The following is a 16,488-nucleotide window of genomic DNA, read 5'->3' on the forward strand; positions in this document are numbered from 1 at the left end:
TTTCTGCACTGCTGTTGGTACATCTCCATCAGAGGGCATGGCCTGCCCCACTCTAGCTTTTCTGTCCGTGCGTTTGTAGTTGCTTCATTCTCCCACATGCCAGTCAGGTTAGTCCCATAGCTGTCAGTCAAGTAAAGAGCTGGGTTTGGTGCCCATGTAAAAAGCTAGATGTGGCTACTTGCCTGCCTGTAGCCACAGTGCTCTGCCGGGGTGGGGAGAAGAGGATCTCTGGGGCCTGCCAGCAGCCAACCTAGTTCCAGGTTCAGTGACAGATTCTATTTCAAGGTAATACAGCAGAGAGTGACAGAGCAGGACAGAGTCCTCCTCTGGCCTTGGTGTGTACACATGAGTGTGGTAAACCTACATATACATGTAGATGTACAGAGAAGGGGGGTCAAAGGGAGAGGGAGGGGAAAGGGAAGAAATGGGGTAGGGGAGAGGGGGAGGGGAAGGGGAAGGGGGATGGGAGAGGGGAAGGGGAGAAGGAGGGGAAAGGGAGGGGAAGGGAGGAGGGGGTAATGGGGAGGGTAAGGGTAAGGGGGAGGGGAGAGGGGGAGGGTAAGGGCAAGGGGGAGGGGAGAGGGGAAGGGGGAAGAGGAGGGGAGGGGGGAGGGGGGGAAGAGAGAGAGAGAGAACGGGGATTGGGTAGAGTTGGGATGGGAAGCAGAATAGAAATACTCAAAGAACATTTCCATCTGCAGTATTTGAATCTGTTTCTGAGCGTGTAGCTCAATGCTTAGAAAGTGCTAGAGGACCTAGGTTCAATACAGCATAAAAGGAAAAGAAAATCACATATTAAACAGAATTGTAGGGAAAAGCTTTTAAGCCAGAATTTAACTAATTTTCTGATAATTTGAAATTTCATTATATAATAAATTACATCTCAAAAATTGTAATTAAAAACATTCATTTGCTTCCAAGTGGAGGATCATTCCCCTGCGGTTGATTTGGGTTAATCTGTATTTCTGTCCTGTCATCTTTGTGAAAGGATATCCATGGCCTTGTGCTTTGCTTTCTGTCTGCGCTAATTTCCCATTACAGGTTTGTCTTTAATTTCCCAAATCTTACACACTGCAGGGTTTGCTCTGTAGTCTAATTTCTCAGAAATCAGTGGAACAAGAGAGAGGTACTGGTCACCTCTCATTCATGAAAAAGATCCAAAGTGTATAAGGTGGCTGATATAGTTCAGGAAATTCCAGAATGACTGATGGTCTTTCATGGAAATAGCTTCTAGTGAGGGAGCCTTAAAATCTTAACAAAGGGGACTGGGGAGATGGCTCAACAGTTAAGAGCTCTCACTGGCTGCTCTTCCAGAGGACCTGGGTTCAGTTCCCAACACCAACATGGCAGCTCACAACTGTCTGTAACTCCAGTCCCTGGGGAGCAAGATGATTTCTTCTGGCCTCTGAGATTGATTCACATACATGGTGCAAAGACATTTATGTAGGCAAAACACCCCTACACACACACACACACACACACAAACAAGCTAGGTTTGATAGTACAAGGCTGTGAGCCCAGTATTTAAGATGTGGATATAGTGGTTGGAGGATTAGTAGTTCAAGGCCATCCTCAGCTACAATTCAGTTGGGAAGAATCTGGGCTACTTGAGACCCAGTCTCAAGAACAAAACAGCTGGGTCTCGTGAACACTCAGCAGGTAAATGTACTTGTGGTCGAGTCTGTCAACCTGTATTTGATCTCCAGGACCCATTTGGCAGAAGAAGAAAAGTAACTCGCACAGAGTGTTCTCTCACCTACAAGGACATATGAACACACACACACACACACACACACAGAGACAGAGAGAGAGAGACAGAGACAGAGAGAGACAGAGAGACAGAGAGAGACAAAGAGGGAGAGAATAAATGACAACGGGGAATGGAGACATGACTTAGGGGTGATGAGCATGTAGTGCTCTTGCAGAGACCAAGTACAGTTCCCAGCATCCTTATCAGGCAGCTGACATCTTCCTCTGGCCTCTGTAGCAGCCTGCGCTCACACACGCACACCCGTACACAGACATAGATACATACATACCCATAAGTAAAAACTAAATATTGTAAAACAAAGAGCTATTCTGGATTTTTAACATTTTTTTATGTGTATGGGTGTTTTGTCTGCATATAGGTTGGGTGCCACTTACGTATCTGGTGCCCGGAAAAGTCAGAAGAGGACAAAATCCCCTGGCAGTGGAGTCATAGATGTTTGTAAGGCTCCATGTGGGTGCTTGGAATCAAACCCAGGTTCTTTAGAAGTCTCTTGAGCCCCCGGACTTTTTTTTTTTTTTTTAAAAAAAAGATATAATGTCAAAATGCTACATGTATTCAGTGTAGACACAGCACACACATACATACACACACACACACACACACACAGGTCAGTTGACAGAGCACTTGCTCAGCATGCACAAAGCTCAGTCCTTTGCCTCTCATCAACTGGGCTTGGTGGTGTACAATATAATCCCAATTCTGGTGAGCGGAGGGCAGGAGATTGAGATGTTTAGAGTCATTGCTGTCTACAGAGCAAATTCAAAGCCAGGCTGGGTTTACATGATGAGGAGGAGAGGGAAGCGAAAGATTTATGCTTGTGTATGTTTATTTGAGGTTAGTGTAACCTAGGATTGTGGTATCCTGTGGATATTGATGGCTAGGTATACATTCTAAAACCAGCTTACACATCTAGGTTTCTACTGCTCTAAGTCTATCTTTCTTTGTTCTACGTAGTCTACACCAGTGGTTCTCAATCTGTGAGTCTTGACCCTTTGGGGATAGAATGACCCTTTCACAAGGGTTGCCTAAAATCATCAGAAAACACAGATATTTGTATTATGACTCATAATAGCAGCAAAATTACAATTATGAAGTAGCAACAAAAATAATTTTATGGTTTGGAGTCACCACAACATGAGGTTAAAGGGATGCAGCGTTAGGAAGATGAGAACCACTGTCCTAGATACTTGTATTTTGGGTTGTTTCTGTCTTTTTGTTTTTGCCTTTGAGACAGGGTTTCTCTGTGTAGCCCTGGTTGTCCTGGAACTCTCTAACCCAGGCTAGCATTGAACTCAAAGAGATGTGACTGCCTCAGCTTTCCAAGGACTGGCTTTAAAGATGTGTGCTACCACCTCCCAGCTCGGCATTTGGTTTTCTTAGGCTGATTTACTGTTGTGCAGACTTAAATGCAGGACTTCTGAAGAAATGGCAAGTTTTGGGCTAATAGCCTCTTTGCCCAGCTCCTTACATTGTAGCATTCAAACCTTAAGAAAAGCTGCAGGTTTAGTACAATTAAACCCCTCACCCCCCTGTTTTGTAGATTTACCAACTGCTAATACATTTCCCCACATTTGCCTTCTATTTGTCTCTCCTTCCTTTGATATATAGGCATTGTTAAACCACTTAAGAATTTACTGCAGACATCCTGACACTCCATCCCTAAGGACGACAGCATATATCTCCTAAGGAAAAGGATATTCTTCTACATAGCCATAATGCAACTAGATGGGGTACTTAACACTGATTTAATACCATTACTGAAAAAATATGCCTTATATTCAAATTGTCCTAATGGTCCCAATAAAGTCCAATGTAGATTTATTGTATCTTTATTTCAAGATTTCATCAAAGGTTTTCTGTTGCATTCAGTTTCCTGTTTTTTTAAATTTAAAATCTCTCTCTCTCTCTCTCTCTCTCTCTCTCTCTCTCTCTCTCTCTCTCTCTCTGTGTGTGTGTGTGTGTGTGTGTGTGTGTGTGTGTGTGTGTGTGTATCCTTGTGGCAATTATAGAACAATTTTTGGTAGGTGGTTTTTTCTCTTCCACTATTTGGATCCTGGGGATTGAACCCAGGTCATCAGACTTGGCAGCAAGAGCTTTTCCCCACTAAGCTCCTTTGCCAACTCTAGTTTCCTTGGTCTTTTATTTATTTTCTATTGTTTGAGAAATTTCATTTTCTCCGTTTTCCCTCTTTCAAATGGCAAGTTCTATCTTCCCTTTTGTCTGTCTTCTTCCCTCTTCTTTTGTATGTTTGGTTGTAGTTTCCACTATATTTCTATTAGATAAATTGATAGGAAATACAATAAATGATCAATAATTGTGGGAGAAACAAAATTTACGATAGATTTTATAAATGGTGAAGATGTAGAAAATAAAAGTGAAGAGCAAATAGCCTAGGTATGCTTCTTGAGTAAATGCACAACGTGCCTATGTTTTATGTTTCTATGAATTATCAGAGTTCACTGATAACAAAAGCAGAATTACGCACCAAAATATAGGACTTGGTGTGTTGGTGTGTGTGTGTGTGTGTGTGTGTGTGTGTGTGTGTGTGTATGTGTGTGTATAGGAAGTCAGAGCTTGGCTTCTGGTGTCTTCTGTTATTGGTCTCCTTCCTTTCTTTTGAGACAGGACCTCAGTGAAGCCAGAGCTCACCAAGTGGCTAGAATGGTTACCTAGTGAGCTCAGAGAATTCCTCAGTGCGAGAGTTACAGATATGAATGGTCATGCCAGGATTTATGTGCCCACTGAGTTATGGATCCAAGTCCATATTTTGCACTTTATTAACTGGGCCATCTTTCCAGGCTCTGGAAAAATAGTAGAAAAATCCTAAATACTGCAATAAGGAGAAAACATTGTGCAGAGAAGAGGAAACCACAGCAATAGCCACGGTGGTGATAGACAGTGCCAGTGTTTTTCAATAAAGGATTTGGGAAGCAATGGTATTTTAATAATAGGATAATTGCTGGACCAGAGTGTGTGGAAGGTGAACTGTGCAAGAGATGCCACTTTAAATGGCAAGAATAATATGGTATAGATTGATTAGAAAAGGTCTGGTGAGATGGCTCAGTTGATAAAGTGCCTGACTTGAGTTCAGTCTTAGAACACACATAAAAAGAAGCAGGGCACAGTGGTGTAGGCTTGTAAGTTCAGCACGAGGCAGATGGAGGCAAGCTCTGAGAGCACCAAGGTATGTGGGTGAGACACACCTGAAGGATGAAATCTGGTTTTTTGCCCCCATGTGCATATGCACACAAATGCACTCAAACACACATGTTTATACATACACGCACACGCGCGCGCACACACACACACACACACACAAAGGGGGAGGACAGAGGGACAGAAAGACAGAGGGACAGAGAGATGGAGACAGAGGCAGAGAGAGAGGCAGAGAGAATGAAAATGAGGGAGAAAGACCAAGAAATAATGTAATTTCAAACAACTGAACTAGGCCTTTTTCTTTTGATATTTTAAGACAAGGTGCTGCTATGTAGTCTATGCTAACCTAATCTTGCATTAATCCTTCCGCTTCAGTTCTGAGAGCTAGGATTATAGGCGAAGGCCACATTGGACTTAATATCCACCCTCCTCTTTGCAGAATTTTACTAGCCTATGTCTTTTTCTCTTTCAATGTTAATTTTATTTCAATGTTATTTTCAGTTCTGTGTGCGTGATGGGGCTTGGGGGTGTGCATGTGCTTGTGAATGAAAATGCGCACGGAAGCCAGAGCTATTGGAGCTGGAGTTCCGTGTAGTGTGAGCCCTTGGGCTTGGGTGCTGGGAACTGAATTTGGGTCCTCTGCAAAAGCAGGAAATGCAAGCCTGCAAGAGGTGGCATTGGACTTTAATTCTAGCACCAGGAGGCAGAGATAAGCAGATCTTAGAGTTCCAGGCCAGCCAGGTCTACAGAGTGAATTGCAGGACAGCCAGGGTGACACAGAAAGCTGAAGAGCAGGAAATGCTTTTAACCAATTGAGCCATCTATCTCTTCAGCCTCAATGCGAACAAGAGTCTTCTCCTGGCTGTTTTAATTTAATCAGACGCTTTGAACCCAAAGCAGGGAGAACAATATTTGATGTCAGTGTTGTAGGGGAAAGAGTCAAGAATTGTAGAAACGCTTTGCAAAGATAGCAGCCTCCTTGTAACTACTGTTGTTTCCAGGCTGACAACGTGATTGTCAATTATGAAGACAAAAATAGTTGTGGATAGAATTTTTCTTAGGCTGCTATGCCACTAAGATGAACATAATGGACAGTAAAAGAACAATCAACAAAATATAGGATAGTATAAAGACTGAACTTTAAACTGCGATCCAGTCAAAACACAGTTAAGAACCCAGAATTGTCTCATGAATGAATAATGAAATAGCTGTGTTTTATTAGCTTTATTTCAAAGTATGTACAAGTTGAACAACCTTTTGAGCCCTTTTAAAAAAAAACACACTTGCAATTTGCTGGAGCAATGGTTTTCTTTTCTCCTTTTCTTTGAGCTACAGTGGCTAATCTGATTTTGGTATTTCAGTAATTATGTCAATTAATGTGTGTCGAGAGTAATTTCATTTGTAGAAATGGATACCAGGTGAATATGTAATTAGTAGGAGGTTGTCTCTTTAAGACCTTGAATGCAGTTTTATTAGAGTACAATATGGGAAGAGGTTTAAATATAAATACTTTCAGTTAAAACCAAACTGGTATCTAATTTATTTCTTTATTCAGAGTGTGAGTTGAGGCAGGGCCTCATTCCGCCGTCTAGGCTGCTCTGGAACTTTCTATGTAGCTCAGGGTGTCTTGGAACTTGAGCTCCTCTTGCTCCAGCAGTCAAAGTTCTGGCACGACAGGTTTGTTCCACCACACCAGGATTCAGTTGATTTCTGTGTGTCACCATGAGTGGATATTCTGTCACAAGTCCTCAGCATGAGGATTACAAACATACGAGGTTTTATCCCGTTGGTCTCTAGCTTGGGTCCTTATGGTTTCACAGCACACTTTACCTACTGAGCTACTTCTCTAACCCTTAGCCACTCATTTTTAGAGACAGGTGCTTGGTAAGAAACATTCCTCGTTCTCATTTTTTTTTCTTTTGAGACAGGATCTTATTGTATTCTGTGCTAGCTTTGACCTCAGTATGGAGCAGAGTCTGGCCTGTGACTTCAGACCCTCCTGTTTCTATCCGCAGGACTGGAGAGATTACAAGAGCATCACCACGTTCAGTTCAGCTGGAGCCGTCTTTTACTGTTCTACGTTTTGAGACAAGGTTTCACTGTGTGGTCTAACCTGGCTTAGGACTCATGATTCTCTGCCTCAGCTTCCTCTGTGCTGGGACATGCCACCAAGTCTGGTTCCATGTTCACGCCCAGTCTTCAGAGTTCCTTTTGGATGTATGGGACTAAGTCTGACAAATAGAGGCAGACAACCTGATTTTGATCCTTGGGACTTACACGGTTGAAGGAGAGAACTGAGTTGACGTCTGCAAGCTGTCCTCTGACCTCTGCACATGCTATGGCATGTGTGTACCAGCACAAATAGACACTGCAGATAACTCCTAGCATTTGTAACATCGGACCTCACAGAGGCTCTCTGGACTGTGCAATTTGTTATTAATTGGAGTATAATTTTAAATTACATTTAGTTTTCTGTGCCAGAGCACAGTTGTGTGCAAGGTAGGACAACCTGTGGGAGTTGGTGTACGTGTGCCTGCATGAATATGTCCAGGTGAGTGGGAGTTCTATGTGTGTCTCAGGGAATGAACTCAGTCATCACGCTCTCCCGCAAGTCCTGTTATCAGATGAGACATCTCACTGCTCGCCAATATGTTTTATGATTATTTTGTGGAACTGAGGATCCAATCTAGAGCCTTGTGCATAACCAAACATGTAGTTTACCATGCTGTTACATCCGGAGCCCTTATTCTATTTGTTAAATATTTCCAAAGTGTGCACACTTCCCTCAACCAGGATGCTGTCTGATCTGAATTGGGTTTACAGTTATACTTCTCTTCAAGGAAAAGGAAAAAAATCACAGGGCTGGAGAGATGGTTCAGCGGTTAAGAGTTACTTGCTGTTCTTGCGGAGGAATCACATTAGTTTTCTAGTACTCATGTCAAGCAGTTCACAACAGCCTGTTAAGTCCAGCTATAGGATATCTGGTGCCTTCGCTCACCTGCACATGTGTACTCAGGCATACATATACATAACTAAACTAAGACAAAAACAACTTCTTAGGAGTCATATACTGACTCAAATAGAATATTGATTTGCAGATTCCTGATCACATATAAATATTGGACCTCACTGATAGCTTCAAGGAATCATCAAAAATATTTTGGAACTACCCATTAATTTTTCCACCTGAGCATGTCAAGTAAGACTTGGAATATAAATAATGCCCCGAGAAAGGTTAAAAATACTGGCTAGGAAGATTTTGTGGTTTTGTTTGTTTGTTTTGTGGATGCATGGTGTGTGTGTGTGTGTGTGTGTGTGTGTGTATGTATGTGTGTGTGTATGTGTATGTGTGTTTGTGTGTGTGTATGTGTGAAGCTTATTAAATTTGCTGCAACTAACCACCCTATTATGAAAGCATCTTCTGGTCAGCAACAAGCATCTCTCTCTCCTTGACTTCCTACAGCAGAGCATGAGGAATACGGGTTGATGGCTGTGTCACTCACTGGAGACCCCTTGCAGAGATGATGAAAGTTTATCTTACCATATCATGGAAATAGAAAGAATGCTTAACAAATTGTACTATACAACCCCTCATGGGCTTTTCCCCCGCCCCCCTGCCCCCAACATTAAAACTGCAGTTTGAAAAACAACTTCCAAATGTGTATAGGAAAAAAAAAAAAAAACCACAGCAGGTGATAATTAGGGCAAACTTACAACAATGTTATTGCTGATGGTCTGCCTGTCAGTTAAGACAAGTTATCACTTCTCCCAGGAAGAGCTATTATTAAAAACAACTTAGGAGGGTTAAAGAAGAGAAGCTAAATGTGTTAGTTTCTTTATTTTCTCATTTGGAGACGGCATAGGGATAGATCATTAAACATCTCGGTTGTGTGTCTGGTCTCTGTGCAGACATGCACACAGAGTAACCGAGAGTTATAAACGAGCAAAACATAAACCTTCGCTGCCTTGAGTTAAAAATCAATTCTCCTAATAAATTAAATTCAAATATTATATACTGGGATGTAACATCAAGAGTGATGTGCTAATAATTGCCATGTTGGCAGAGAACAGAGTGCAGGGTAGAGGATTATAAAAATTTAGTCATATAGAAAACCTGGTACCAAGCATAGTATTTGTGAGTGGAACATTCAGAGATTAGGAAAGTGGTTGAGATATAATATAATATAATATATAATATATAATATATAATATATAATATATAATATATCATATAATATATTCTCTTAGTTGGGAAGAAGCTTAGCCCACAGAGTGATTGCCTAGTATGCTATAAGAACTGGGTTCCATTTCCAGCAATCCATAAAAAACTGGATATGTTAGAATATGTATAGTCCTAGTACTCAGGAGGCATATGATTAGAGATTCAAGGTTGTCCTCAGCTACATAAAAAGTTTGAGGCTAGCCTGGGCTATATGATACCCTGTCTCAAGACAGGAACCAAAACAGAAACTTCATTGTTTTTCTTTTAAGAGATTTGCTTATTTTATTTATTATATCCCTACATGTCTATATGTATGCACACTGTGTATGTACCTGTTGGCAGAGAAGGGTAGAAAGGGCATTGAATCCTCAAGAATTGGAGTTACAGATGTTTGTGAGCTACCATGTAGGTGCTTGGAATCAAATCCAGGTCTTCTGTAAGAGTAATGTACTTTAAACAGCTAAACTATCTCTCCAACCCCAAGAATTTTTACTGAAATTCAGACTCCTTGGATTGGAACCAGAGAAACCTATGGAAATTTTCTCTGTGAAATCATTCTTACCTTTCCTCTTCATGATCTTTCCATTTGTGCTGACTTACTTTTTGTCAACTTGACACATGCTAGAGCCATTTTGGAAGAGAGAACTTCCATTGAGAAAAATACCCCCACTAGAATGGCCTGTGGGTAACCCTGTGATGATGGATGTGGTAGAGCCCATTGCTGTAGAGGCAGTGCTATTCCTGGGCTAGTGATCCTGAGTGCTCTAAGTAGGTAGGCTGAGGAAGCCACAAGGTAGGCCTGCACTGATTACCCTGGGTGATGGACTATAAGCTGTAAGATAAAATAAACCCTTTTCTTTCCAAGTTACTTTGGGTCGGGGTGTTTATCAGAGCAATGGAAACCCCAACTAAGATAACATTCAAGATTCTTTCAGCAGATCCACAGAGGGTAGGGAAAGCATACTGGTATGCATGCATGCTGATTTGTATACATTTCTCTTGAATACAGTCTGACAGAATCTCTTCATACTCTCTGTTCTGTTCTGTGATATGCTTTAGAGTGAATCAGATGTTGAACAAGAAGCCCCAGTTTACTCTATGCAAAATAAATACCGCACTGTGAAACCTTTCTTTCTTTCTTTCTTTCTTTCTTTCTTTCTTTCTTTCTTTCTTTCTTTCTTTCTTTCTTTCTTTCTTTCTGTCTTTCTTTCTTTCTTTCTTTCTTTCTTTCTTTCTTTCTTTCTTTCTTTCTTTCTTTCTTTCTTTCTTTCTTTCTTTCTTTCTTTTTGTTTCTTCCACACAGGGTTTCTCTGTGTGTAGTCCTGGCTGTCCTGAAACTTATTCAGCAGAGGTAGACAGATCTCTGAGTTCAAGGCCAGCCTGATCTGCAGATTAAAGGCCTGTGACACTACTGCCTGTAGTGAAGTCTCTCTTAAAATGTGCAGAAATTAGGCTGGAGAGATGGTTCTGTTAATTGCAGGGCACTCACTGTGCAATCAGGAGAACCCCAAATCTCAAGCTTCTATTGAAATATCAAAATACAGTCAGTCATGCCCACCTTTAATCTCAACCATGTTGAGGACGGGAAAGGAGGATTGCTACGATTTGTTGGTTGTCAGCCTAACTCCACATTCAGTGAGAGAATCTGTTTCAAAGAAGATAGAGAGTGACAGGATATCTGACATTCTCCTCTGAAGTTTCCATGCATTTGGGAAGGTACACACCTGAATATGTATGTGTGGTGTGTGGTGTGTGTGTATGTGTGTGTGTACTCTGCCCCCACGCACACTCATATATAGACTCATACACAAAAAATAAAACTTCTGAGAATTAATTGAGATATTATTTTAATACCCTTGGAACAGTGCCATGCACAGTAATTGCTTAGCTTATTATGTAGTATTATTAATCATTCATTAGTGATCAGAACAGATGAGATGGAGATTTAGAGACAAATAAGAGCAATATAACCCATAAATAATTTTAATTCTCCGATGGAAGAATATGATGAAATTCTGACCCCAAAAGCCATTACCAATTCTAGTGAGCACTACATTTGGACCCTGAAAAAAAAATCATTTAAACATTATCCCAAAATACGTTTGCAAATTACTCTTGCCAGAGGCAAGGTTCTTGGATACAGTATATTATGATCCACTTTCCCCCCCAACTAGACATTACTCTTTAAAGACATGACTGCCAAGGGCTGTCTGAAAAGTCACCAATATAATGCCTCTTATTATATTTGACAATTTCACACTTTTCCCAACCCAGTCTCCAAAGTTTGTGAAAAGTGACTCTACTTGCAGCATTACTTCCTGGCTTCCTAGAATCTTGTCCTTATCGAAGACAGTTTTTGCATCTGTCCCAGTTTGCTTCATCTGTCAACTTGACACAGCCCAGAGTCACCGAGAGAGTCTCAGTTTGGGGATTGCCCAGATCACTGGTCTTTTGCCAAGTTTGTTGGGGAATTGGCTTGTTGATTGATGTGGGAGGGCCAGGCCTCTGTAGGTGGTGCCGTCCCTGAGCAGGTGATCCCGGGTTGTGTAACAAAGCTAGAAGAGGGAAGAGTGTGCCAGAGACTGAGACACCAAGCAGCATTCTTCCATGGTCTCTGCCAGGTTCCTGTCCTGACTTCCCTCGGTGACAGAATGTGACCTGGAAGTACCAGCCAAATAAACTCTTTGCTCCTCAAAATGTTTTCATTTAGAGAGTTTTTTGTTTTGTTTTTTAATCACAGGAGCAAAAAAGAAAATTAGAATATCCTAGAAATGAACCCTGAAAATGAGCCCAAGTCCCTTGCTGTGAATGACAAGGAACCTGCCTCTATTTTGAGGAATTTGCCTGATAGCCTCAGCGTGGGTTCCAGTCACTGCAGGGAACAGCACCCTAGTAGTTAACATAGGGAGATGCAGTACAGAAGTCTGAACTTCAGTGACTGCTCCTGGGACAGCAACAGTCAGTAGGGAGAAGTAAATTTTGGAAGGTGCCACTCTGCTCCCTATAACACAACACCATTCTCAATGGGGGAAAAACACAGGATGTACTTTTTTTTTTTTTTAATGCTATGTTTTCAAGAAGGCCTTGAGAGGCTTGAAAGGGAACTTTTTGAACATTTAATTGAACTTCTTTGATTTACAAGATGAGAAAATTAGTCATTTGAAAGTCTTGCCTAAGGTTAAATGGTTTGTTCTCCTGGACAGACATAAAGCCTGTCTTATTCACACTCCACTTGATGTCTTTTGTCTCAGTGTCTCCCACTACCCATATGCTTCACAGACCTGGGTTCTTGAAACAGGAAAGCTGGAGTGTGACTTAAGAACAAAGTATTGAGAAACCAACCACTGAATCTGGAAGTGTCATTTGCCAGAAAATAAGATTCGAGCACTTCTCTGTTTGAGGTGCCACTGTATTTCCCTAATCTCTGTTGAATGCAAGGGGGAAAATGTATTTCCATCCGTCCACCCATTTGAGAAATGTTCGTTTTCTTCTCTTCCACTGCTTCTGACCTTCTAGTTCTGTTATGTGCAGACTGGGATTCAGAACAGTAGAAATCGCGTACAAAGCGTTGTAACACGGTGCCTGGCTCATTGCGAGCAATTAATGTCAGTTTGTTTTCTTTTCCTTCATGCCAAGTGTGCGTTGCTAGGGGTGAGGGGTGATGTGCCACGGTGTTTATGTGCTTGGACAGAAAGCGAAGCGACTAAGAGATTGCTGAGAGAAGAAGATTGTCGGTGAGTATAGATCAATTCCAAGTGCCTTGAAAAAAACGCACTGCTATTTTATCCAGAGAGGCTGGTCGCTTTGGTTGATCGATTCCGGGCTGTAGTGAGCTCTTTAATACAACTTTTTATAAGCATCCGTTTCATCGTGCTGGAAAACGTAGGGAGGCCACCTCTGCTCCATCCTCCTGCTGCTGAGCAGTAAGTGAAGTCTGCAGTGAGGGGGGGGATGGCGGCTTGGAGTCTACACTGTCCTCAGACTGGGACAGCCCCAGCTACTCAGTCCCTTGCTCCAGGTTCAAGTTCCCGGTGTCTGGCTGCTCCGAAGCGGCTAGCGCCTCTTCAAAGTGTCTCCCACAGGGAGACCAAAAGTGCAGGCCGGGGGTTACCTGGGTTCAGGGGCACTCTGGCATTCTGTGTTCTACCATGCAGGGCACGGGGGAAAGTTTCCAGCTCTTGCCTGTTGGCTGCCATGGTGCGTCTGGATGCAGCACTAGACCACCCTTCTTGTCCCCCCAAATGCATCCTCTTTGGGTCCCTGCTATGCACCTCCTCGCGTTGCACGCACTTTTAATTTAATTTCTTTTTATTTTGGCACCATGCGCGCGCGTGCGCGCGTGCAAAACCACCTAAGAGGTACTTCAGAGTAGTTGAACCAGCAAGAGCTTCAGGAGTGGAGGCGATAAGGCACTCAGGGGAGCAAGTGTCCGGAGAAAGGTGCCTGGTACGCGTGCGCGCGCGACTCTTCCGTGCGTTTGGCGGGATGCTGGGGCAGCCTCCACGCCCTCGAACTTCAACTCCGCACCGGCCGGTGACCGACCCCTCCAGCCTACCCCACAGCCTCTGGAGACCCTTTCCGCCCCCAAGTGCGCAGGCCCGGCCGCCCCAGCGCGCATGCCCTGGGCTCGTGGAGCGGTGGCCAGCCCCTCAGCCTTTTTGCTTTCCACACACTCTACAACTAGGGGAGGGGGGCGGGTCACGTGATCCAGCCGGGCCCGAGGCGCGCGGGAGGAGGGGGGACGGGAACGCGCGTGGGAGAGGAGAGAGAGGGAGAGAGAGGCGCGAGGGGGGGAGGGGCTTTTCTCGGGAGCGCGCAGCTAGTGGTGCATGAGTGGAAGGGGCGGCCCTCGGGAGCGCGCCCCGTGGTCCCGGGCGGGGGGTGGTGTTGTGGGGAGAGAACGAGGCGTGAGAGATTCTCGGGAGCCCGCGCAGGGGGAAGGGGGCGGCCCTCGGGAGCGCGCCGAGAGAGGCGCGTGGGGAGGGGGTAGCTCTCGGGAGCGCGTGGAGAGCCAGGAGGGCGGTCCTCGGGAGCGCGCGCAGAGCGAGGCGCGAAGAGGGCGGTCTTCCAGAGCGCTCGCCGGCCAGCGAGCTCGAGCGCGCGTGCGAGAGAGGGAGAGGGAGAGAGAGAGAGAGAGAGAGAGAGAGAGAGAAAGAGAGAGAGAGAGAGAGAGAGAGAGCGAGGGAGACGGCAAGCGGGCGGGCGCGGGGCTGGGCCGAGGCGGGCGGCGGCGGCGGTGGGCCGGCCGGAGGGGGAGGAGCGGGCGCTGTGTGAGCGAGGCGGGCGGAGGATGAGGCCGTGCCCGGGCTCTGGCTGCAGCCGCCCGGGGACACGCCGTGCACCCTCGGGCTCCGGGCTCCGGCGGCGGCGGCTGAGGCAGCGTTAGCTGAGAGCGAGCGAGCGAGCGAGCGGCATCTCGCAGCGCTTCTTCCTCAGGCGGGGCGACGCGAAGAAGAAGAAGAGGAGGCGGCGGCGGCACCACACCGGTGTATCTCGGGTTGGAGAGACTGCTCTTTGCTTTCCTCATTGACTGACTCACCCCCTCCCCCTTTATCATTTTTTTTTTTTTGGAGGAAGGGTGACCTCTGGAACTGGGGCTGGGGGGGTGCAGATCTACAATTTGTGTGTGTGCGTGCGTGCATGTGTCTGTGAGGAGGGGGTCGGTGGCACGCGCCAGGCTTTGCGATTCTTCTCTTCTTTCATCTTTTTCTCCTCCTCCCCCCCCTCGAAGACCGAAAAAAAAAAAAAGAGGGGGAAAAAATCCCACAACTGCTCCAGCGTCCTCCTCCTTCCCTGCCTCCTTTCCTCGGGCAACCTCTGTCTCCGTTTGTGACTGCGTGGTTATGCTCCCCTCTCTGGGGGGTCTCGCCCCTCTCGGCTCGCCCTCCAGCCCTGGCTTCCCCCGATACATTTCTTAAAAAAAAGACTGGGAGCCCGGGAGTGAGTTTTTCTGCGAGACGAGTGTGCGAAGAGAGGCGGAGGTGGTGGGGTGTTTTCCTGCACGAGGGGGCGGGTGAAGTTCATTGCCACCCACCCCTCACTTCGCCGTGACCTTTTCGGACCTCGGGCTTTTTTTTTTTGGGGGGGGGGTGTCTCTAGAGAAAGCGAGAAGCAAGGCGATTTCAGTGGTGGGGAGAGAGCATGGCCGCGGGGAGGGCTTCCCCAGTCTCTTGATCAAAGCATTCCGCTATTCTGATTTATTGCCTGCTTGGTGAGTTATTTTTTTCCCCCTTTCCTCTGTAAAGGAGACCTGTGTGTTCAGCCATTACTTTGCTCGGCGCTGTTCGCAGGCATCTCCGACCCTCGGTGCAGAGGGGAGCCCCACACTTCGCCCTCTCGCTTCCCCGTCCCTCCCTCCCCGTCTCCCCGCCCCTTCCCCCTTTTTTTCTTTCTCTTTTTCCCCCTGCCCTCCCTTCTTGTTCTTCTTCGGCTTCTTCTTCTTCTTCTTTTTATTCCTCCCAGCCGCCTTCTCCCCCGCGCCCTTCCTCGCGGCTGGAGGGAAAAGCCCGTGCAGGAGGAGGGGGGGGGCTCGGTGTCAATTTTATTTTTCTTCTTGGGGTGTGTGTGTGTGTGTGTGTGTGTGGCCGCGGCCCGAGCCTGTGGCGCGCGGGTAGGCGAACGGGGAAGATCCCCGGCGCGGTTAAAAGAACCATGGATGGCCCGACGCGGGGACATGGACTCCGGAAAAAGCGGAGGTCGCGATCACAGCGAGACCGGGAGAGACGCTCCCGGGCCGGGTTAGGAACCGGTGCGGCGGGTGGTATAGGAACCGGCCGGACCCGGGCTCCCTCGCTGGCTTCATCGTCGGGCTCCGACAAGGAAGACAATGGAAAGCCCCCATCCTCCGCCCCGTCCCGGCCCAGACCCCCGCGGAGGAAGCGCAGAGAGTCCACCTCAGCCGAAGAGGACATCATTGATGGATTTGCCATGACTAGCTTTGTTACTTTTGAAGCGCTGGAGGTAAGGGGGGGACCCCCTTTTCTGTTCCCCCCATGGTTTCCTTTTATGCATGACACCCCCCACTCGGCTGCACCCCGGTTTTCTTGCCTCCCCCGCCGCACTCGAAGCTGTCTGTCTCTGCCGAGGTCTTATTGTTGGGTGTGGGGTTGTATGTAGGGGGAGCCGGGGGCAGATAGGCAGCAAGGAGGGAATCACGGAGCGGTATGCCTGGTCTGGTCTTCTACTGGTTTCGTTCTTGTCCAGCTTGCCTTTCCCTTGCGCCCCCTTCCTGCACCCCCACCTCCCTCCACAGCAGATGGGTGGAAAGAAAGGGGTTCAGGCATCACAACAATGCGCCCCCCTTCTCCACGGATGGCTCTGCCCCCACTCCTTTCCTCCT

At 46.0% G+C, this 16,488-nt stretch overlaps 1 protein-coding gene across 2 annotated transcripts in view; it reads left to right on the plus strand.

Moving 5' to 3' along the window:
• The first annotated feature begins 15,660 nt into the window (after nt 1–15,660).
• Auts2 (activator of transcription and developmental regulator AUTS2) overlaps nt 15,661–16,488 on the plus strand; it is a 1,104,996-nt gene continuing 1,104,168 nt past the window's right edge. For both annotated transcript variants that reach the window (XM_052168633.1, XM_052168634.1), the window contains exon 1: nt 15,661–16,109. In XM_052168633.1, coding sequence (XP_052024593.1) covers nt 15,801–16,109 — 309 coding nt within the window. In that variant the 5' untranslated portion in view covers nt 15,661–15,800. The remainder of the gene's footprint in view (nt 16,110–16,488) is intronic.

This window comes from Apodemus sylvaticus, chromosome 22, assembly GCF_947179515.1.
Source record: "Apodemus sylvaticus chromosome 22, mApoSyl1.1, whole genome shotgun sequence".
NCBI classification, from domain to species: Eukaryota; Metazoa; Chordata; class Mammalia; order Rodentia; family Muridae; genus Apodemus; species Apodemus sylvaticus.